Source organism: Scylla paramamosain, chromosome 43 (genome assembly GCF_035594125.1).
Source record: "Scylla paramamosain isolate STU-SP2022 chromosome 43, ASM3559412v1, whole genome shotgun sequence".
Lineage (NCBI taxonomy): Eukaryota > Metazoa > Arthropoda > Malacostraca > Decapoda > Portunidae > Scylla > Scylla paramamosain.
The window spans coordinates 3567184-3589683 of record NC_087193.1 but is presented as its reverse complement, the minus strand read 5'-3'; the positions used below and the strand labels follow the sequence as shown (position 1 = coordinate 3589683).

At 43.8% G+C, this 22500-nt stretch overlaps 2 protein-coding genes and 1 long non-coding RNA gene across 4 annotated transcripts in view; 1 reads left to right on the top strand and 2 right to left on the bottom strand.

The window, feature by feature from the left end:
* Positions 1 to 22500, top strand: part of LOC135093440 (uncharacterized) — a 78442-nt gene that overhangs the window by 24165 nt on the left and 31777 nt on the right. Inside the window, exon 2 of the long non-coding RNA XR_010263371.1 lies at positions 6615 to 6647. This is a non-coding gene — a long non-coding RNA (uncharacterized LOC135093440). The remainder of the gene's footprint in view (positions 1 to 6614; positions 6648 to 22500) is intronic.
* On the bottom strand, positions 763 to 11752 carry LOC135093437 (uncharacterized). Of its 2 annotated transcripts, none has more exons than XM_063992717.1 (10): positions 11648 to 11752; positions 8705 to 9062; positions 5984 to 6118; positions 5545 to 5766; positions 5240 to 5367; positions 4270 to 4374; positions 2897 to 3687; positions 2594 to 2761; positions 2050 to 2176; positions 763 to 1621 (listed from the first exon to the last, which is right to left on the bottom strand). In XM_063992717.1, the coding sequence occupies exons 3-10, from the start codon at positions 6108 to 6110 to the stop codon at positions 1550 to 1552; spliced, it is 1740 nt and encodes a 579-aa protein (XP_063848787.1). In that variant the 5' UTR covers positions 6111 to 6118; positions 8705 to 9062; positions 11648 to 11752; the 3' UTR covers positions 763 to 1549. The 2 variants fall into 2 exon arrangements, with proteins under 2 accessions (XP_063848787.1, XP_063848786.1); XM_063992716.1 differs by having other exon boundaries at positions 4270 to 4407; positions 11648 to 11751.
* Positions 20607 to 21392, bottom strand: LOC135093443 (uncharacterized). Its single transcript, XM_063992722.1, has 2 exons — positions 21134 to 21392; positions 20607 to 20798 (listed from the first exon to the last, which is right to left on the bottom strand). The coding sequence occupies exons 1-2, from the start codon at positions 21251 to 21253 to the stop codon at positions 20607 to 20609; spliced, it is 312 nt and encodes a 103-aa protein (XP_063848792.1). The 5' UTR covers positions 21254 to 21392.

Genomic DNA, 22500 nt, shown 5'->3' with positions numbered 1-22500 from the left:
ATCGTATGTTTCCCCACCTTTATTGTCCTTTCCTTTTCTTCCCCCTTTACTTAATTTACTGCACAATTTTCCATTTTTATCCTCCCTACCTCTTACTCCCTTTTTATTTGATTTATCACGTGTTTCTTCATCTTTATTGTCCTTTTCTCTTCCTCTTCCTTTATCTAGTTCCCGAAATTTATCGTCTCCTTCTTACGTTACCTTAAATTTTTTTCCACAATTATTCCTTTCACTTTCCTTCCCTCCTCCTCCTCCTCCTCCTCCTCCTCCTCCTCCTCCTCCTCCTCCTCCTCCTCTTCCTTCTCCTCCTCCTCTTTCTTCTCCTACCAAAATGACCCAGCATTTTCCGGTGACCTCCTTTGACCTCAGCTTGAGAAAGGTCACTAGTCGCCATATTGGTTGGTCAGGTGTGTTCTCCTTTCCAAACGTGACAAGATTGCGTGCGTGCGTGCGTGTGTGCATGTGGGTGGGGAGGATAGTGGGTAGGGGTGATGGGGGGGTTTGTTAGTGTGTGTGTGTGTGTGTGTGTGTGTGTGTGTGTGTGTGTGTGTGTGTGTGTGTGTTTTCTTTTTGTTTGTTTTTGTTTGTCTTTCTCTTTTGTGTGTTTGTTTGTTCGTTCATTTGTTTGTGTCAGTCTTTTATTTTGTTTGTTTTCTCTCTCTCTCTCTCTCTCTCTCTCTCTCTCTCTCTCTCTCTCTCTCTCTCTCTCTCTCTCTCTCTCTCTCTCTCTCTCTCTCAACAAAAGGAGTAAAAAACAATTGATTAATACATTTTTCATTATCTTTCATTAATAACACACATCATCATCATTTACACTCATCATCATCATCTTCATCATCATTATCATCATCATCACTATTATCACTATTAACTTAGAACCTAAAAATAAAGAAAGATAGAAAAAAAGGAAAAAAAATCCGTATTAAACTTATACAAATGAGAAATAATAACTCAAAGAAAAAAAACAAAGAAAAAAGAAAGAAAATAAGAAAAAAATGTTAAAATTAGAGAAACGAGAAGAAGCGACGTAAATAAAGAATGAAAATAATGAATAAAGAAATTAAACAGAAAAAAAGAGAAAATCCTTAATAAAACTCAAGGAACGAAAAGAAAATGGCGTAAATAAAGAAATGGAAAAGAAGAAAGAAAACGAAAATTCCTCATCAGAATGGAAGCAGCGAAGAAACAATGTGATAGTGAAAAAAAAGAAAGCAAACAGAAAGAAAACGAAAAAAAATCCTTATCAAAACTTAAAGGAATGTAAAATAAACAAGAAAAATCAAAACAATCAATAAGAAACAAGAAAAAATAAAATTAAATAAATGAGAAAGAAAATAAAAAAAAAATCAAGAAAAAACGTCTTTAAAATTCACCAATGAAAAAAAAATAAAAAAATCACGTCAAAATTCACCAGCCAATCACAGAGAAGATAAACAATGACATCACAGGCTCCCGACCAATCAGCAGCCAGGGAAGTCCCAAGCGTTGTCTCAGTGACGTAGAGTGACGTAGTGGTGACGTAATATTTGTTCGCATCACTGTTACGTCATTAGAGGGCGCTGACGGAGGCGGAGGCGGGGAGAGTAAGGACACACTGCCGGTGGAGGTCATAGGAGGCGCCCTGGGGTGTGAGAGGGAGAGGGAGTGAGTGGGAGAGTGAGAGGGAGAGGGAGAGGGAGAGGGATAGGGAGAGAGGGTGCTTTGAGTAAGGGTCATGAAGAAGAGAGAGAGAGAGAGAGAGAGAGAGAGAGAGAGAGAGAGAGAGAGAGAGAGAGAGAGAGAGAGAGAGAGAGAGAGAGAGAGATTGCATATACGAGACAGACAGACAGACAGATTGATATATCCGAGACACAGACAGACAAACAGACACACACACACACACACACACACACACACACACACACACACACACACACACACACACACACACACACACACACACACACATACACACACACACAGACACAATGAAAGATAAACGCACATACACAAAGAAACACAAACAAAATTAATCTATACACACACACACGCACACATACACACACACACCTGAGGACACGCGCTGGCAGGAGGAAGGGGCGCCGCTGACCTGCGCCTCCTCCTGAGCACTCCTGGGGCGCTGTCAACTGTAGTGGGCTGCAAGGTGGCGGGCGGCAGGGCGGAGAAGGGGAGCAGCCTGCAGGGGAGGGGGGTTAGGCTGGTTAGATGGAGTGGAGGGTGGGGTAGAATAGGCAGTGTTTTGATTACTTCGTTGGGTTTTCACGTTTGTGTGTGTGTGTGTGTGTGTGTGTGTGTATGTGAGAGAGAGCGAGTGTTGCGTAATGTGTGTGTGTGTGTGGCAAGGAAGAAACACCCGGATTTGCGTGGCGGGACACAATGGGAGTGTTTTGCGGCGCCGCGTGAAGGTCGCTGGAAGAATGGCTGTCGGCTGATGAGGGGGAAGGGGGAGTGTGGAGCACGATGGATGGGCGGATGGGGCGTGGTGAGCTGGCAGGGCGTGAGGGAGGGACGCGATCATGTGGAAGACGCGCGCGCGTGTGTGTGTGTGTGTGTGTGTGTGTGTGTGTGTGTGTGTGTGTGTGTGTGTACTCACGTGTGGCGGCACTTGGCGTTCACGTGGCGCCGTGCCCCCGCCCTGCAAGTCACCAGGCGGGTCTCCACCAGGCCGGCGCCCTGCGCGGCGCGCCTGCGCCTCGACGCTGCCGTGTCGGTCTCCTCACCCTGGGCATCCGTCTCTTCTGCCGCCGGGCCGTCCGCTGTGCTGTGGGGAAAGGGGCGTTAGGGGCGGTACCTTGGGGCGCTATGGTGCTGTGGGAGACCGCGGCCCTTGGTACAGCACCGAGACTCACCTGTCCTGCTGCTGCTGCTGCTGCTACTGCAGCTGCCGCACACTCACCTTTCAGAGTACCTGTCTTGCTGCTCGGCAGACTCCAGCTCGTCCTCTGCCTCGCGCGTCTCTGAGTGGGCGCCGTGGCGGGGTGCGGGATGGGCTTGGTGGGCGTAGAGGGTCTGGGCCAGCAGCCTGGCGGGCACCACCTGCACCCTGAGGGCGGGCGTGGCGCCGCGAGGGCCCTTGGCGGGGAGGGGACGTACCAGGTGGTTGTGGCCGCGTGTGGCGTGCAGGCGCTCCAGGTCGAGGCGCGTGGGCAGGAAGTGCTTGGACAGCGACGAGAACTTGTAGTCCCGCGCCGGGCCCAGGTTGTGGCCGCGGATGTAGTGGTTGCGCGGGTGTGGCGGCCTTTTGCCGGGGCGCGGCGCCCCCTGCTGCCCCGCAAGGTGCTGCTCCAGCGTCCCGGGTAACGTCACACTACCGAACGTGATCTGTGTCACCGCGCCGCCCTGAGCCGCGCCCAGGCTGGCGGCCCCCTGGCCGCCCAGCACCGGCAGCCCCAGGCCACCAGTCTGCTGGACCTGGCCGCCGCCCTGGGTGAGCAGGGTGTGCGGAACGCCGCCCAGCAGCGCGGCAGGGTCCTGGGCGGGGTGCAGGGGCTGCAGGAGCGGGGCGGGCAGCAGCAGGGAGTGGTCCAGCACGGTGAACAGGCTGAAGGCGCCGTACATGTCGTGGTAGAGGCGCTGCGTGGCGGCGTCCAGGATGACGTAGCCCGCGTCCTGCAGCGCCGCGCACACCCCGCGCCGCACCTCGAGGTCCAGTGCGTAGAAGCTGCCGTGGGGACACACGCCGCTCACCTGGGGGCACGGCAGGGTGCTAGGGGCGAGGCGGGGCAGGAGACGGGGGGCGGGGAAGGGGACATTGTGAGGGGTGGGAGGGCCTACACACAGCCTGGACTGGCGCCCCTGCTGGCTTTGTTCACGCTGCTGCGGGGATTTCCTGTCTGTCTTGTCTGGCGGTGGTGGTGGTGGTGTCAGTGATAGGAGGCACACCCCGGGGCACCACCGCCACCCTTGGCTGCAATACCCGCCACACTTTTCCCACCAGTAATTCCCCGGTGCAGTGTCCCCGTGTCTCTGTGTACTCGTCAGCCTCCCCGGGCCTGCCCTCACACCCCCTCACCACCACCTCCACTACCACCACCAGGCAGTCCTGTTATGAGTACTGGTTCTGGTTCACCCTCACTGACTCAGGTGGGGGTGGCCGTTGGGGAAATGGGGCAGGGGTAGTGAATTCATTAAGGGGGTGATTTGTATGGGGGGTGTAGAAGTAGTCAGGGGTACTCACTCACTCACTCACTCACTCACTTACTCACTCCCTCCTTACCTACCCTCCCCACTCACCCACTCTCACTCACTTTCTCGCACACACACACTCACCTGGCCCAGTTGATAGCAGGTGCCATCAGCCAGGGAGGGCACGAAGGGCGGGGAAGGCAGGGGGCGGTCCAAGTTGAGACGGCCACAGGGGTCCGGCCCACACACCTGCATCAACCTGGAGCTGTTAGACCAGAGCACCTGTGGGGGGGCGGGCGAGGGAGGGGTAGAGGGGGGTACACGCCTACACACCTGTCCTGTTCTACACCTGTGCTGGGTAATTGAGTTTTTTTTCTTTTTTTTTAATTAAGAGTTATTATTATTATCATTATTATTATTATTTATTTGTTTTTTTTAATATGGGTTTTGTTAGGTTAGGTTAGGTTAGATTGGATTAGGTTAGTCTTTTTGTTTTAAGGTAGCGATCTTAAGAAATAATAATTGAAAGTGAAAAATGTTATATAAAAGGTTAGGTTAGTTTAATTTAGAGTTTTCTTAAGGTAATCTAGAAAACAATAGGAAAAAAGTTGTATACTGTAAGGTTATGTTATGTTTAGTTTGGTTTATTTAATTTGGTTTATTTAGGTCTGGTTGGGTTAGGCTAAGTTAAGTTAGTGTAGGTTTGGTAAGGTTAGGCTTGATTTTTCTTTTAATTTTTTTCAAAGTAATGAGCCTAAAGATAATTTAAAAAAGGCGAAGAATGTTACTTATAAGCTACACCTGAGCTATGTTTTCTAATTAAGATGTGTGGATGGGTATGGGTGGGTGTGGCTGGGAAACTATTATTAGCTAGCACGTATATCATCATTACTACTATTACTACTACTACTACTACTACTACTACTACTACTACAATCTACCATTATCACTACTGCTAATACCACCACCCGTCCTCCTACTACTGCTACTACTACTACTACTACACTACTACTGCTACTACTACTACTACTACTACTACTACTACTACTACTACTACTACTACTACTACTACTACTACTACTACTACTACTACTATTATACCACTTCCCCTCACCTGGGCGGGCGGGCATGTGTGCGTGGGGGTGAGAGGGGGCACGCAGTTCCCCCCGGTGCCCTCCAGGAAGCCATCGGGGCACTGGCAGATGGGGGTCCCGAAGGCTGTCTGGAAAAGCTCCTGGGATCCTGAAGAAGGTGACGAAGAATGGATCAGATAGGGGAGGAAACGTGCTCGAAAGAAAACGGTAGTGATAAGTACGCTACAGAAAACGTAGAAGGCTAGGATTTTTAAGGGTGACTATGAAATGTTTTTATATGTTAGTTCCCATCTATCTATCTATACACACACACACACACACACACCTGGACAGTGACTGGAGCTGAAAGGGTCATGGCACAGCTGGTCACTAAACACAAAAATCCTGTCTGGAGCACAGAGGCGGGCGGCGCAATAACCCTCGTATGTGCTTGGGTCTAAAAGCACGAAATCAGAATCCTGGCAGGGCCCTTGAGTGAGCAGGCGGTGGCAGGTGCCGTTCACTGACACCTCATCGCGCGGGCAGGAGTCAATGTTTAAATCTGTACCTGTGAATGGGAGAAGAAGAGTAAGAGGAAGAGGAAGAGGAAGGAGAGTGAGAGTGAGTAGGTGTGTTTTTGGGATTGTTCTGGGGTGTGTAAGTGTGTTTGGGGTGTTTAAGTGTGTTTTAGAGTGTTTTGAAGTGTTTTAGATAAATATAGATATAGATAGATACATATTTATTGACTTACTCCCACCATCACACACATAAACACATCAATTTACCTTCGTAGAATCTGAGGGAGGTTGGGATGGGAATGGGCAGGTTCAGGGCGCCTCCTCCTGCCCCGCCTACAGGAGTATTGACCTCAGGCGCCCCCGGGGATGTGAGGCCCCCCCGCCCCCCTGGCATGACGCGGGCTGGGAGAGAGAGAGAGAGAGAGAGAGAGAGAGAGAGAGAGAGAGAGAGAGAGAGAGAGAGAGAGAGAGAGAGAGAGAGCAGATTAGTTTGTTTGTATGTTGTTTTTTTGGTAGTAGTAGTAGTGGTAGTAGTAGTAGTAGTGTTATTGTTATTCCTGCTTCTTCTCTTCATACTACTACTACTACTACTACTACTACTACTACTACTACTACTACTACTACTACTACTACTACTACTACTACTACTACTATCTCCACCCGCCCACACACTACATTACCACAGCTAACACATAATAATTTCAAGATATATTTTAACCATCCAGGCAATTTTTTACTGAACAATTTACCTCTTATATATTTTAGGGCGATTGCACAAGTCAGGACGTGTTTCGGGGGATCTTTAATGGTGGACTTTACTAATATCATTTTATTTTCAGTCTTTTTTTTCCATTTTTTTTTTCCCTCTCTGTTATAGCTGTACTTCCCTGTATTTCAGCAACTGTGGCCTTGACCTTCGCGGTACAGAAAGGTGAGTATCCGCGTCTGTTTGTGTATTAATTTGTTTATTCATTTATTCATTCGTTCTTGTTTGTTCCTCATTTGCGTTTCTTTGCTTTTCCTCATTCATTCATTTATTCATGCATTTATTCATTACTTTGTTGATTTTGTTTCTTCATTTGTGTTCCTTTACAGTTCTAAACTAAAACTAAATTTGCAAGAACCTGAATGCGTAAAAAGAGAGAGAGAGAGAGAGAGAGAGAGAGAGAGAGAGAGAGAGAGAGAGAGAGAGAGAGAGAGAGAGAGAGAGAGAGAGACAGGAAGGAAAAAAGATTAAAACATTGTAAATTCAGTATATACCCTCCCTCCCTCCCTCCCTCTCTCTCTCTCTCTCTCTCTCTCTCTCTCTCTCTCTCTCTCTCTCTCTCTCTCTCTCTCTCTCTCTCTCTCTCTTCCCCGTCAATATCCCGGAAGTAGCGATAAAACAAGACACACGTTTTCTTTTACAAATTTACAAGTACAAGCTTACAAGTACAAATTTTCAAGTACAAGCTTACGAGTACAAGTTTACGAGTACAAGCTTACGAGTACAAGTTTACGAGTCGTCTGCGTTACCTTGTACTACTACTAAAGTCAAGAGGTTACCTGTTGGAGCTACGTATCAGTTTACCTGTGGCCAAGTTACCTGTTTAATTAGTTGAGGTGTTGATGTCACTGTCTTGTTCTGAAAAGTGTGATGTTTACCTGTAGCTAGTGTACCAGTTGATTAGTCTTATCTGTTGTTGATGTTTGTTTGTTGGTTTGTTTATTTGTTTGTTTGTTTGTTTGTTAGTTTTACCTGTCAATGAATTTACCTGATACGGGCGTCATTTCGCAAGTTACCTGTGTTACAGAAACTTAGCTACCTGTTAATTAGTGTACCTGCCATAGTGTACTTGCCAAACGATAAATTAATCACTCTCTTTATTTATTTAAGAAAGTTACTTGTAGTTTATCACATCTAGTTCCCTTGTTAACTGTTACCCACCTGTTAATTACCTTGCCTGTTTTATCACCTCACTAACAACCTAATTAAACATCACAGGGCAGTATTAAAAGATCAGTGAGAACTTAAGAACACAAGGGATGATGCAGGAAACCACCAGGCCTACACGTGGCAGTCTCTGTATGTAACACACCTGCGTATTTGCACCTGTCATCCCCATCCATACATTTATCTAGTCTAAACCTCCCTGTTGACTGTAATGACATCCTGATTACTGAGTCCACTCCAAGTCTACTCTATTCATCCACCACTCCATTTGATAACCAGTTTCTTCATGCGTCTCTTTCCGAAAAAAAAGAAAAAAAAAACATCAAAATTGAACCCGTTACATCTTGTCCTGCCCTGATTAGTGACCCTGAGGAGTTAGATCACCTTTACTATGTCCCTTGGAACACCCACACATACCTGGAACCCAGCTGAGATAGGGCCACTAGCACCTCCACCAGTTTTTTTTTTTTTTAATTAAGAGACTGCCGCTAGTGGTGGTGGTGGTGGAGGACGTAAAAAAGTTAAAAGGATGTTAGGTTGGGTCATGGGAACCCCCGATATTTAGTTCCGGCGCTGAGAAGGAGGACATTTTTAAGTGCACTAACCTTTTCTCTCAGGCTTCTGAAGGGGAAATGTACCGGGGCAGGTTTTACTGAGTGGCTGATAGACTGAAGGAGGGATGGGTTTGTAGACTAGAGGGAAGGAGGGTAGGATGGAGATGGGTAGGAGAGGTTTGACTGATAAGGGAAAATGAAGTATACAAGTTGAAATAGATAGATAGATGGGTACATAGATAGATAGATATATAGATAGATCAGTAGATACACGGATAGATAGATAGATAGGTAGGTAAATAGACATAAATTGATAGATAAGTAGATAGACATATAGGTAGATAGATAGATAAAATAGACAAACTGACTGAATGACTGATAGAACGTACACAAATATACGAACATTAAAAAGAAGAGGAGAAAACACACATACGCACACAGAAACAAGGACAGTTAAACACACACACACACACACACACACACACACACTCACTCACTCACCTCAAACAGGAGAAGCGACAGAGCCAAGGCCACGAGGACGCCCCTGGAACTCATTCTCCTCTCCACCACTGACCTTGAATCCTCTTGAATCCGCATCTAAGTAGGATCTGAATCCCTATAGACGCCTGAACCTACTTTAAGGGGATCCGACACCACGAAAACCACACTATAGAGGATTCGGTGCTTCGGAATAGGATCTTGTGCTTGGAAAGGCTTGGGGACGCGTGTAGTCTCCCACAGGTCCCTCGGGGTGACTGGCGGGCCTCTGCGTGGTGTGGGTAGCAGGGGGTGGCAGGGGGGTGGTTGTCGTGGGTGGGGTGGGTGGATGGTACCCCTTCTTCTCTCTCTCTGGGTATTCCTGTAACGCCCACATATGATTTGACCTTGTAAACGCCCTGACCTCTCTCCCTCTCTCTCTCTCTCTCTCTCTCTCTCTCTCTCTCTCTCTCTCTCTCTCTGGTGTATCCATTTTCTTCCTCTACGCAGTTGAATCTCGTTTATCTTATTCTTTGTCTCTTCTTACTCTTTTTTTTATATTTTCTTTCTTTTCGTCTGCTACTGTCTGTTTGTCTGTCTGTCTGTCTGTCTGTCTGTCTGTCTGTCTGTCTGCCTGCCTGTCTCATGAATGCAAATAAATTAATTAATAAATAAACGTTTGAAGTGTAGTTTTGAAATGGAGAAAGTAGAGAAAAAGGTAAATGGAAAGAAAAGTAAAAAGCAAAAAAAGGAAAGGGAAAAGTAGAAAAGAGAAGGATAGAAAAGAAAGAGAAAATGGAAAAGATGGAAAAAATAAAGTAAAATAGTAGAAAATATATAAAAGTGCTGCCTAGCGATGATAAGTGAAAGAAAACGGGATGTCCTTTTGTAAACATTGTGGTATTTGCTTTTGCTTGTCACGATAAAAAAAAAAAAAAAAACTGAAGGAAAAAAGAAAAGAAGAAGAATTATCAGTCATTTACTTCCTTCTCTTCTTCTGTCTCGTTCTTATTGCTTTTTCTTTATTATTATCCCCTTCCTCGTCCTTGTTTTTATTCTCCCTTTTCATTTTTCACTCCTCACCAGTGAAAATATTCGAATAAATTAATAAAAAAAAGAACAATCGATATTAATTAAAAAAAGGATAAAGTTCATTTTTATTTATTGTTTTTTTTTCATGTTTGTTTTCTTCCGCTTCCTGTTTTGTTCGCTTTAGTTATTAGTCTGTCTTTTTTCTTTTTTTCTTTTTCTTTTTCTTTTTTCTTGTCTTAATGTGTGTGTGTGTGTGTGTGTGTGTGTGTGTTGTTGTTGTTGTTTTTTTGCACTTCAAACCAAGAGATATCGTTTGTAAATAAAGCATACAAAAAGTTTCGAAACAGTGTGACGAAACGTTTCCATACAGTTTACTATTGTTGACGGGCTTTTAAACAAGATACCCATAAAAATACGCATTTTCTTTGCAACCACTAAGAGTACATTTTCTCTTTCATCTGGGGACACTATTCAGTATATTAATCTACGAGTATAATCTAGAATAATCCACACAGGTTACGCATATTAGTGAATGAAGGAGTGAAGGAACGGAGGGAGGAGGAAATGAAGGAGTGAATAAATGGATGGATAAACGAGTGAAGGAGTGAATAAATAGGTTGATAAGAAAACGAAGGAGTGAATAAATAGATAGGGAAACGAATTAATGAATAAATTCAGGAATAATGAAATAAATAAATAAACACAATATTAATCTAACAAGCACAATAACTGAAGAATAATAAGAAGAGAAGGTTTTATAATGGTATGTGACAAGTCCTCAAGAGACATTCACTATCATTCTTCATCACTATCATGCGACAGAGATGAGACCCTTGTCACTATCCTCACCATCACTGCCTGGCCCATCTCACCACTTCGAATAGTGATATTTTCCTCTCTTCACTATTATATTAGGTCACGTGTCACTATTCGCACTGTCACCATCATTATCATCGTCACTATCATATCCATCGCATCCTTGTCACGGGTCTGCTTGTCACTATCATGACTAAACTATCACTATATTTCATCAATCTCACTCTCAGACCTACTACCATCACTATCACTAGAATCGCAGCATTTTTGTCACTATCACTAGTCAGCTTTCACTATCACGGCTGAACTGGCTTTACTATACTCACTATCAGCTTCACTATCACATCACTATCATTAGAATCATACTGTACTTGTCACCATCACTTCACTCTCATCATATTCACACTGTCTTTATCACCATCACTAAGTTAACCGTCACTGTCACTAAACTGTCATTATCACAACCTCACTGTCTCACTATCATCACCATGAGCATCACCATCATCACTATTTTCATCACGTTCGCTAAGTTCACTATAACTATCATTCAATTATCGCTATGGCAGCCTCACCATCACCTCACTATCAGCATCACCATCACCATCATATCCCTATCATCACTATCGCCACTAAGTCATCACCATCACCTCACTATTACAGCCTCACCATCATCTATCATTACCTTCATATCCTCATAGTCACTGTCACCTCACCATCCCCTCCCTAGCGTCACTATCAGCATCACTGTCACCACCAACACTCCACTATCACAACCTGACCATTACTATCATCACCATCAAAACACACCTTAACTATCATAACATTATCACAGTCTCACCATCACTATCATCATCATCACCATCAAAACACACTATCACTAACATAACACTATCAGACCCCACCCTTCACATCATTATCGTCATTTTCAGCATCACTATCACCATTATCACCATCACTATGCATCACCATTAAATCACATCACTTATCAACACAACTAGAAAGAAAGTGAAAAATTAACACTTGTCTGCCTGTCTGCCTGTCTGTCTGTCTGTCTGTTTATCCACCTGCTTGTGTATCTGTGTCTGTCTGTGTATCTTATCCTATCCTACTATCACTCACTCTTGTCTCCGCGGGGCCGCGTGTGTCCGCCCTTGTGAGAGCCGCGACTAGACTGAGAGAGGCAGTAAGTGTGTAAGAGGTCACTGCAGCCCAGCCTCTCCCTCTCCCTCTCCCTCCCACTCTCCCTCGTGTTGTAATTGTTAAGATAGGACTCCCCCTGATCCCCCTTCTGACGCCCCCCAACCCCTTCTCTCTCTCTCTCTCTCTCTCTCTCTCTCTCTCTCTCTCTCTCTCTCTCTCTCTCTCTCTCTCTCTCTCTCTCTCTCTCTCTCTCTTTGTCTCTCTTCTTCTTCTTCTCCTTCTTCTTCTTCATTTGACGTCATTGTAAAAATGTTGGTGCCGCGCTTCATTGTGTGTGTGTGTGTGTGTGTGTGTGTGTGTGTGTGTGTGTGTGTGTGTTTCAGAAAGGTTTAAAAGGTTAAGTTCATTTATTTCTTCTTTCTTTTTGTTTTCTTCCTTCTTCCTTTTCCTCCTCCTCCTCTTCCTCCTCCTCCTCCTCCTCCTCCTCCTCCTCCTCCTCCTCCTCCTCCTCTTCTCCTTTCTGGAACCACGAATTTCCTCACACACACACACACACACACACACACACCTGGTCTTCCTAGTAATCAGGTAAACATACACAGGTAACAATACAGGTACAAGCTATACAGGTACAAGTAATTCAGGTATGCTAATTGTGGTGGTGGTGGTGGTGGTGGTGGTGAAAAAACTCATTATTTTTTCTATATTAGTCTATTGTGTCTCTGTCTCTCTGTCTCTCTACCATTCTCCCCTCTCCCTCCCTCTCTCTCTCTCTCTCTCTCTCTCTCTCTCTCTCTCTCTCTCTCTCTCTCTCTCTCTCTCTCTCTCTCTCTCTCTCTCTCTCTCTCTATCTATCTATCTATCTGTCTAACTTCCGTGTCCTTAGTAAGTTCATGAGCACACACACACACACACACACACACACACACACACACACACACACACACACACACACACACACACACACACACACACACACACACACACACACACACACACACCTATTGTTATTGTAATTAAAGGTAAATCTAGGTTATCAGAAATTGACATCCATAGTTCCTCTTCCTCGAGAGAGAGAGAGAGAGAGAGAGAGAGAGAGAGAGAGAGAGAGAGAGAGAGAGAGAGAGAGAGAGAGAGAGAGAGAGAGAGAGAGATTAATGATAGTTTGATAATTTTAACTCGAGAAAAAAAGAAATGGGAAGAAGTGAGACAATAAGAGACAAAGAGAATATGAGAGAGAGAGAGAGAGAGAGAGAGAGAGAGAGAGAGAGAGAGAGAGAGAGAGAGAGAGAGAGAGAGAGAGAGAGAGAGAGAGAGAGAGAGAGAGAGAGAGAGAGAGAGAGAGAGAGAGACCAGATACCGAGAGAAAGTGAAAGAAAAAAGGACGATCCCAAAATAAATAAAAAAAAGTAAATAAAGAAAGAAAGAAAACAAAATAAAAAAAGAAGAGATTGAAGAAAACAAATAATGAAAACTACAAAAGAAGGAAAAAAATCAAGAAAAAAACAAGAAAATAGGAGAAAGAGAAGGGAAAGGAGACAGAAGAAAGCTAGGAAAGGGGGAAGGGGGAAGATACGAGGGTGGGGGGAGGGCGCGCCTGCGTACCCACACAGGTGATACCATGCAAAGGTTACTCGTTTTTAGTGAAAGTGGCTGTGCGTGCGTGCGCGCGTGCGTGTGTGTGTGTGTGTGTGTGTGTGTGTGTGGGGGGGTAGGGCATCGGAATCTGGAAAAAGTGTTTGCTTGTGGTGGTCTGTGAGGAAGAGGAGGAGAAGGAGGAGAGGAGGAATAAGAAGAAGAAGAAGAAGAAGAGTGAGGGTTAAGGTGAAGGAAGAAGGGAAGGAAGGAAGGAAGGAAGGAAGAAAGGAAGGAAGGAAGGAAGAGGGAAGGATGGTGATAAAATAAGAGATTGACAAAGAAAAAGGAGGAAGAGGAGGAGAAGGAGGAGGAAATGATAGAAAAAATAAATAGGAGAGAGAGAGAGAGAGAGAGAGAGAGAGAGAGAGAGAGAGAGAGAGAGAGAGAGAGAGAGAGAGAGAGAGAGAGAGAGAGAAAGATAAAATCAATAAATAAATGAAGAGGCTTAATAAACAAAAGAAAAATGGAGAAAAGGAAGAGAGGAAGAAGATGCAGAGATAAGGAATGAAAGAGGAGAAGAAGGAGGAAGAGAAAGGAGAAGAGGAGAAAGAAGAGATGACGCGAATAAAACAATAATAATGATAATAATATAAACTGATGAAAATATAAGAAGATTAAAAGGAGGAAGAAGGGGAAGAAGAAGAGGAGGAGGAGGAGGAGGAGCAGCAGAAGAATGAAAATAACAACAATAATGATGATAATATAAAGTAATGAGAAGAAAAGATTAGAAGAAGAAGAAGGAGGTGAAAGAAGAGAAGGAATAATAATAATAATAATAATAATGATAATGATAATAATAATAATAGGAAGAAGAAGAAGAAGAAGAAGAGGGGAATGATAAATATGATAACGATGATAATAAGTGAAGATTAAGATGAGGAAGGAGAAAATTCCTTTTTTTTTTCTCTTCCCTTCTTTCCTCCATGTTTTCTCATTTCCCTCTTCCAAAACTAATATACACAACAACAACAACAACAACAACAGCAACAACGACAACAACAACAACAACAACAACAACAACAACAACAACAACAACAACGACAACAACAACAACAACAACAACAACAACAACAACAACAACAACAACAACAACAACCACAACAGGAACAAAATAACACTTTCTCTTTAAAAATTTTCCCTTTTTTTCCCCTTCTTTTCATGTCATTATTATTTTTTTTCCCCGGGAGCAGCTGGGGTGACCTGACCTTAGCTTGACCGGAGGAGGAGGAAGGGGCGGGGAGGGGTGGGGGTTAGGAAACACGGGTGAAGGCCAGAGAGAGAGAGAGAAAGAGAAAGAGAGAGAGAGAGAGGGGGGTAGGGGTGGGGAAGAGGGGAAAACGAGGGCAAGGAAATTATAAGTTTACTAAGCAGTGGGGAAATATTTTCAAGTTAAGGTACGTTCTTTTTCCCTGTTTATTGACATCTGTGCGCCGCCGCCACCACCGCCGCTGCCAGACGTGCGTAGCTAATTCAAATACAGGTCTGTTTTTATATAGAAAGTTACTTGTTTGTGTGTCTGTGTGTGTTTGTTAATGTGTGTGTGTGTGTGCTTGGTTTACCTGTGCGTGCGTGTTGATTGGTGACAACTGACAGGTGAGGTAAATTAATGAATGTTTTGGTTTGGTGTGATTTGTGTAGATAGATAAATAGTCAAAGAAATTGATAGCTAAATAGATAGATAAACGGATAGATAGATAGGTAGAATGATAGCTAGACAGACAGGTAGACAGACAGACAAACTGCTTAACTGATACAAACAAATAAGTATTCTTCCGCTTTTCTTTTCATCTATTCCCTTTCCGCTACCAGAACTCCTTGTGTCTGTCTATCTGTATGTCTGTGTAGAAAGAGACAGACAGACAGACAGGCAGACAGACAGACAAACAAACAAACAGACAGACAGAAAAAGTACAAAAATTAGTGGAATACCATTATAAATGTTAAATATTTTGAATTTTTATTGAGAAATCTTTTATTTTTGTATTTTATTTGTATTTTTAAAGAGAGAGAGAGAGGGAGAGAGAGAGGGAGAGAGAGAGATTAGATTTTCACAAGGTAGGAAATCGAAGGAATAAATAATCTCTCTCTCTCTCTCTCTCTCTCTCTCTCTCTCTCTCTCTCTCTCTCTCTCTCTCTCTCTCTCTCTCTCTCTCTTTATTTCGGCGTGGCTCAACAAGGAACTATCTCACAATTCTGACTTTTAGGTCTTTAATGGTAAAGGTACAAGGCTAAACTATACCATTTTAGTTCCCATTGTTTTCTTTCTGTCTTTTTTTCTCTCTCTGTCTCTTTCTTTTTTTCTACCCCTGTCTCTTGCACGATAGCGGGCCCGGGGGTTCTCGAGACTTTCTGGGAAGGAGAGAGAGAGAGAGAGAGAGAGAGAGAGAGAGAGAGAGAGAGAGAGAGAGAGAGAGAGAGAGAGAGAGAGAGGGATGGTGGGGGTAAGGGGGGTCTCAGGGAAGGTTTGTGTGTGTTTCGGTTTATGAGAGAATGACTGGGTTAGTTGGTTAGTGATTGGGTGAGTGGGTGGGTTAGTTAGTTAGCTGGTTGATTAGTCAGTCAGTCAGTCAGTCAGTCAGTCAGTCAGGTAGTAAATCATTCATTCATTTATCAATTGATTCATTCATCCATTCAGTCATTCAGTCATTCATTCAGTGAGTCAGTCATTTAGTCACATTCCCATCACACACACACACACACACACACACACACACACACATGTTTAACCAGAGCGACTTAAATGAATTAGTAATGAGGAGGGAAGCAACAGCAGCGCCTGACGTCATTAGGGGAAAATACAGCCATGCCAAACTTGTCAAGGTCGCCCCGTTATAAAAAGGAAGAATGTAAAGAACAGGAAGGTTTTGTTTGAACTTAGACGGTGGTTCCTTCTTGAAAAAAAATGCGTTGGGGTTTAAAGGAGGAATTAGGCATTGAAAGTGTGATACATTAAAGAATATTAAAGGGAAGGAATTGAAGAAAGAAGGACGGTTATCTTTGGACTTATACGATGGTTCTCCCTTGAGAAATTATAGATATGGATTTGAAAAGACGAATTAAACATTGAAAGTGTGATGAATTGAAGAAAGGAAGGAATTAAAACAGGAAGGCAGGTTTTGTTTACACTTAGACGATGGTTCCTTATTGAAATAGAATAAGATGAAATAAAATGAAGAATAAAAAAGAGAAGAGAGAGATAAAAAAGGAGAAGAAGATTTGAAAGTTAAATAAAAAAGGAAGAGAGAGAGAGAGAGAGAGAGAGAGAGAGAGAGAGAGAGAGAGAGAGAGAGAGAGAGAGAGAGAGAAAAATATAACCACACAATCTTTTCCCCTCACACTCACCCCTACACTCTCTTCCCCTCACCTTCCCTCACCTCCCATCACTCCCCATTACCCTTTCCCTCTTAACTAACCTCCCCTAAGACCAAAACCCTTAATATTTCCTCTTTTTTTCCTTTTCACCCTTGAACTCTGAACCCTTTTCTTTTTCCCCTTGAGTTCCCCAAAATTATCCCCAGGAAATTAGGGCGTGGCTAGTTACTCACCCCCCTCTCTCCCTCTCTCCCTCTCTCTCTCTCTCTCTCTCTCTCTCTCTCTCTCTCTCTCTCTCTCTCTCTCTCTCTCTCTCTCTCTCTCTCGTGCCCTTTCAGTCCCCGAAAATAAGGACAAAAACAAGATTGAAACGTATATCAGTGAAATTTGTTTAGTCATCTTCCTCTCTGTTCCTCCTCCTCCTCCTCCTCCTCCTCCTCCTCCTCCTCCTCTTCTTCTTCTTCTTCTTCTTCTTCTTCTTCTCCTTCTTCGTCTCCTAGTGCTGGTATTTCTTCCTTTTCTTCCTTTTTCCTTCTCTTCTTCTTTTCCTTCTTCTTGTGTGTCTATTTTCTTCTTCCTCTTCCTCCCCTTTCTTCTTCTTCTTCTTCTTCTTCTTCCTCCTCTTTTGTGTAATGTTATTTTTTTTTAATCTTCCTTATGGTTCTACGTCTTCTCTTCCTCCTCCTCCTCCTCCTCCTCCTTTTTTTTCTTCTATGTATCTCGTTTTCTGTTTTATTTTTATCATCACTCGACAGCATAATTTACCTCCTCCTCCTCCTCCTCCTCTTCCTATCTTGGCCGCCATCTTTGTTTTTGTAGCAAGTGATCGCAATAAATTTAACTTGCTCTATTTACTTTTATTTTCTTTAATTATCTTTATTTTCTCTTCTTTTTTTTTTTGAGGTGGTGCATGATTCTCTCTCTCTCTCTCTCTCTCTCTCTCTCTCTCTCTCTCTCTCTCTCTCTCTCTCTCTCTCTCTCTCTCTCTCTCTCTCTCTCTCTCTCTCAGAAGAGGTCGGCCGTCTTACATGTTCCTTGTTAATTGCTTGTCAAGGTGAGACGATGACCTTGGGCTGATTGTGGTGGTGGTGGTGGTGTTGGTGGTGGTGGTGGTGGTGATGGGGTGGTGGTGGTGGTGGTGCTGGTGGTGGAGGTATGTGGCCCTAGAGAGAGAGAGAGAGAGAGAGAGAGAGAGAGAGAGAGAGAGAGAGAGAGAGAGAGAGAGAGAGAGAGAGAGAGAGAGAGAGAGAGAGAGAGCGTGTGTGTGTGTTGCTATAAATGTTTAAATGTTGTTGTTATTGACATTATTATTTTTTGTTTGTTTAGAGTTAGATTGCATTACTGAAGGCCTCTCTCTCTCTCTCTCTCTCTCTCTCTCTCTCTCTCTCTCTCTCTCTCTCTCTCTCTCTCTCTCTCTCTCTCTACTACTACTACTACTACTACTACACACACACACACACACACACACACACCCTGACCTAATAAAATTGATAACACAACATGGAAAAAGAAAAAAGAAAACAGAGAGAGAGAGAGAGAGAGAGAGAGAGAGAGAGAGAGAGAGAGAGAGAGAGAGAGAGAGAGAGAGAGAGAGAGAGAGAGAGAGATTGCTTTCACGCCTTATATAATGATAATGTTCATTATTATCTGGGTCACCTATGCATGACTGGCAGGTTTTTTTACGGTTTTATTTATTTTTTTTATTGTCTTGCTTCGTTCATGCTTAAATTGTGGAAATAGCAACAACAACAACAAAAACAACAACAACAACAACAAAAACAACAACAGCAACAAATCTACTACTACTACTTCTATTACTACTACTACTACTACTGCTACTACTTCTTTTTTCCCCTCCTACTCCTTCTCCTTTTCCTCCTCCTCCTCCTCCTCCTCTTCCTTTTCTTAGTTTTTGTTTCTTTTCTTATTTTCATGTTCTTGTTAATCTTATTGTTATTTTTGTTATTTTCATATTTTTTTTTCTACAGTACCACTACCACCACCACCACCACCACCACCACCACCATGACCACCACCATAACCACCACCACCACCACCACCACCATGACCGCCATCACCACCACCACCACCACCACCACCACCAATATGACCACCACCACCACCACTACCCACGCCTTCCAAGTACCTGCCTCTCTGACATTCTACGAGGAAGGAGGAACAAGAGTAACGATAATGAACACACACACACACACACACACACACACACACACACCTTGCCACATAATTAAAGGTTCACGTGGCAGGAGTTCCCAGCCCTGGCCCCCCCTTCCACTCCCCCACCAACCTGACACCCCCACCACTGTTGCCTCTGACCTCTCCCTTCTCCCTCCCCTCTTTTTTTTTTATTGTTAGATTTTGTGTTTTTTGCGTTTTCATTCCTCTCTCTCTCTCTCTCTCTCTCTCTCTCTCTCTCTCTCTCTGGCTAAAATTACCGAAAACTTCCATTTTTTTTACACATTTACCGTTAAAAAGAAAAAAATATATAGAAAAAGTACTATATTAATCCATTATTACATGTATTTTCTTCTCATTTTCTGCCTTTCCTTCTTCTTCTTCTTCTTCTTCCTCCTCCTCCTCCTCCTCTTCTTGCGTCACTCATAAGCTTTTACAGGTATTAGGTCAAATGTAAAATCCCCGGCACCTTCTTTTGTTCCCAGTGAGGCATTACCAATTACTTCTTAGCTATTAGTCTCTTATTAACTCACTTCCTCATCTCAGTCATTTCCTCGTGTTGTGTCACCTGCCAGCATTCCCTCATAAGACATTTGACACTTACACGTGGTTTAATACTCCTTTGTGTTCGTATGTCTTGTTTTTCTTTTGTTTTTAATGTATCAGCTGGTATGAGTCATCCTGTCGGTTTCGTCTTTTTATATCGTTCCTCATTACAGTTAACCTATGATATATGGAATGAGTCTAGTTAACGTCTGAATTTTATCGTTTTCTTTTATGTGGTGCAAAGAAAATGAATTATTGTTATTAATGTGTTAGTTGGTATGAGTCATCCTGTCGGTCTCGTCTTTTTATATCGTTCCTTACTACAGTTAACCTGATATATAAAATTATTTTAGTCAGCGTCTGAATTTGATCGTTTTCTTCTATGCGATGCAAAGAAAATGAATGATTTTTACCGGTGACTTGATTTTGTGGTACCATTGGCCACGGACCAACGTTACCAAATGAAGAGATGAGCAGTGAAATTAATGAACTGAATGAATGTAAACCTGACCTAACCTAACTTAGCCCTTAGACGCTGTTATTTCAACATTATCCGTATTTTTATATTATTTCTACATTATATAAGCAGCCATTGATAGGGAGTAGGAGTAAAGTGGAAATGATCATGTCTTTTATGTTTATTGTTGTGTTATCAGTACAGCTTTCCCAAACTCGATACTTTCAACATCAAAAGCAGGAACGAGACATTGGTGGTCAGAAGTGTTCCTCGCACTGCTTTCCTCCTTCCTGAGTTCTCCAGTAAGGCCACAATCTTACAAAACCCTGGTGATTAGTGTACTTTGAACAGATTAGAGGATCTGTGATAATTTAAATGATAAAATAGTGGAAATGAGTACATAAATTTACATAATTTCGCCCAGCGCTGTACAACTTAGGAATTCAATAATCCAAAATAAACATAAAGCAAGGACTTAAATTCAGTGCAGAAGTATACGTGACTTGTGTCCTCCACTGTACAGCCTCCTCAGCAAACCAGTGCATTCAAGAGCAAGATTGAAATGGGGACGTATTTCAACCTGTCGTGCATTCAGGGGCCAATCAGGGAAACAGCAGCGGCTCCAGGGACTAACACGTGCCTTGAGGGAGACCCTTACACCGCAAACTTCACATGGGGGTGCTTGGACGTGGAATAACCATCAAATCCACCCATTACAACCCTTCATTGGGCTTTGGGCGCGTATTCCCAGTCATCCATACTCGTGGGCGTGGTAGGCATGGCCGGGTGCCTTCACACCGCCCACTCCACGTAGCAGAAGGGCAACGTGAGGACAGACCCGCCCGCAGCTTTAAAGTGGCGCTCCAGGCGGGCATTGTGGGCATTCTGTGCCTCTTCGTAGCTCCACATGAGGGCGTGGGTGCGGTGAGGGAAGGGCGTCGGCGGCGCGGGCACCTGCTTCCGGAACCTGAGGGCGCGGAATACCTGTAGGAGGAATGGTTGGGTTAGGAAGGAAGGAAATTATTGGCAGGTCTTGGAAAAGCAAAATTTTTAAAAGCTGTTATTTTTTTTTTTTTTTTTTAATGTAAATGGAAAGGCTGTAAAAAAAAATAACTAAAAAATATATACAAGAAGGCGTTAACTCAGTGACGTGTGAAAACTCAAAATAACAAATGAATCACGAGATAACTGAAAGACTACAAGTAAATAACCTTGGAAAATATTAACAACTCAGATTAACAAATGTTGTTACCCCCCCCCAAAAAAAAAAAAAAAAAAAAAAATAGGAAAAAAAAAATCAACAACAATCACATCCGAACCTTAGCAAGTCTCCTGGTGGCAGCGGCAAGGCGGCGGAGGCAGGGCGGGGGCGGCATGGCGAAGCGTATAGGAGACTCAAGACCAACAATGACTCTTCTGACGGGGTAGCGCACACCCATCCAAGTACTAACCAGACGCCCTGTTGCTTAACTTCGCTGATCGTACGAGGTGAGAATATGTTGCCTTTAGCATGAAAACTAACAGACTGACAAGGCAGCGCAGCTCTCCCTCCTTTATATATACTCCGCCCTCACCCTGCGTCTGATTCCCTGTTCTATCCCTGACTTCCGCTTAAGACTAACCCTATTCAACCTTCCCAACACGCCCCTAGCCACTTCTGTGGGCGTGAGGGCGTGGAAAAAGTGTGGAGAAGGGTGCGGTTAGTGTGGTGCGTGGCAAGTGTGGTGCGTGGGTGTGGTGAAGGCTCCGTGGTGAGGGTTTCGGAGGCGGGCGCGTGGTAAGGCGCGTGTGGGAACGCGTGCTGGCCCGCTGTCACACGCGTGCATCTCTCCCGCCGCCACCACCACCACCGCCGCTCGCCGCCTGCCGCTGTGCACTTGTTTTCGCGCATATTGTGGTCATGTGTTTTCTCTCTCTCTCTCTCTCTCTCTCTCTCTCTCTCTCTCTCTCTCTCTCTCTCTCTCTCTCTCTCTCTCTCTCTCTCAGTAGATAGATAAATAGATTGCTACTCCTACTTCTACTGCTAACACTACTACTACTACTACTACTACTACTACTACTACACTCATATTCTCAAGCTGGCCAGAAATAACCTAAAAAATAGCAACATATTATCACTACCATTCTTGTTATTGTTATTGTTATTGTTGTTGTTGTTATTGTTGAGCTATAGACAAATTAATACAGAATTCCCACACTATAACCCCAAAAATCTATACCCGTGGGACAGGTAATAGAAGGGAGAGAGAGAGAGAGAGAGAGAGAGAGAGAGAGAGAGAGAGAGAGAGAGAGAGAGAGAGAGAGAGAGAGGGAAACAAAATAAAGAGGGAGGAAAGGGGAGCGAGGAAGGAAGAGGTAAGGAAGGAGGGAGGGAAAGTAAAACAATATCAGAGAGAGAGAGAGAGAGAGAGAGAGAGAGAGAGAGAGAGAGAGAGAGAGAGAGAGAGAGAGAGAGAGAGAGAGAGAGAGCAGTAATAGTGGTAGTAGTAGTTAGTTGTAATAGTAGTAGTAACAGCAGCAGCAGCAGTAGATAAAACATACAAAAATCTTAATTCGCAGTAGAAGCACAAGTAATAGTAGTAGTAGTAGTAGTAATAGTAGTAGTAGTAGTAATAGTAGTAGTAGTAGTAGTAGTAGTAGTAGTAGTAGTGCAGTAGTAGCAGTAGCAGCAGCAGCACCAGCAGCA

Coding starts and splice junctions, on each gene's coding strand:
- LOC135093437 (XM_063992716.1), bottom strand. CDS start 6,110: ATGCCAGGGGGGCGGGGGGGCCTCACATCCCCGGGGGCGCCTGAGGTC. Junction 5,368..5,544: donor CAGCTCCAGTCACTGTCCAG/GTGTGTGTGTGT, acceptor CACCTTCTTCAG/GATCCCAGGAGCTTTTCCAG. Junction 1,622..2,049: donor CTGCCAGCGCGTGTCCTCAG/GTGTGTGTGTGT, acceptor CTCACACCCCAG/GGCGCCTCCTATGACCTCCA.
- LOC135093443 (XM_063992722.1), bottom strand. CDS start 21,253: ATGGGTGTGCGCTACCCCGTCAGAAGAGTCATTGTTGGTCTTGAGTCT. Junction 20,799..21,133: donor CCACCAGGAGACTTGCTAAG/GTTCGGATGTGA, acceptor TTCCTCCTACAG/GTATTCCGCGCCCTCAGGTT.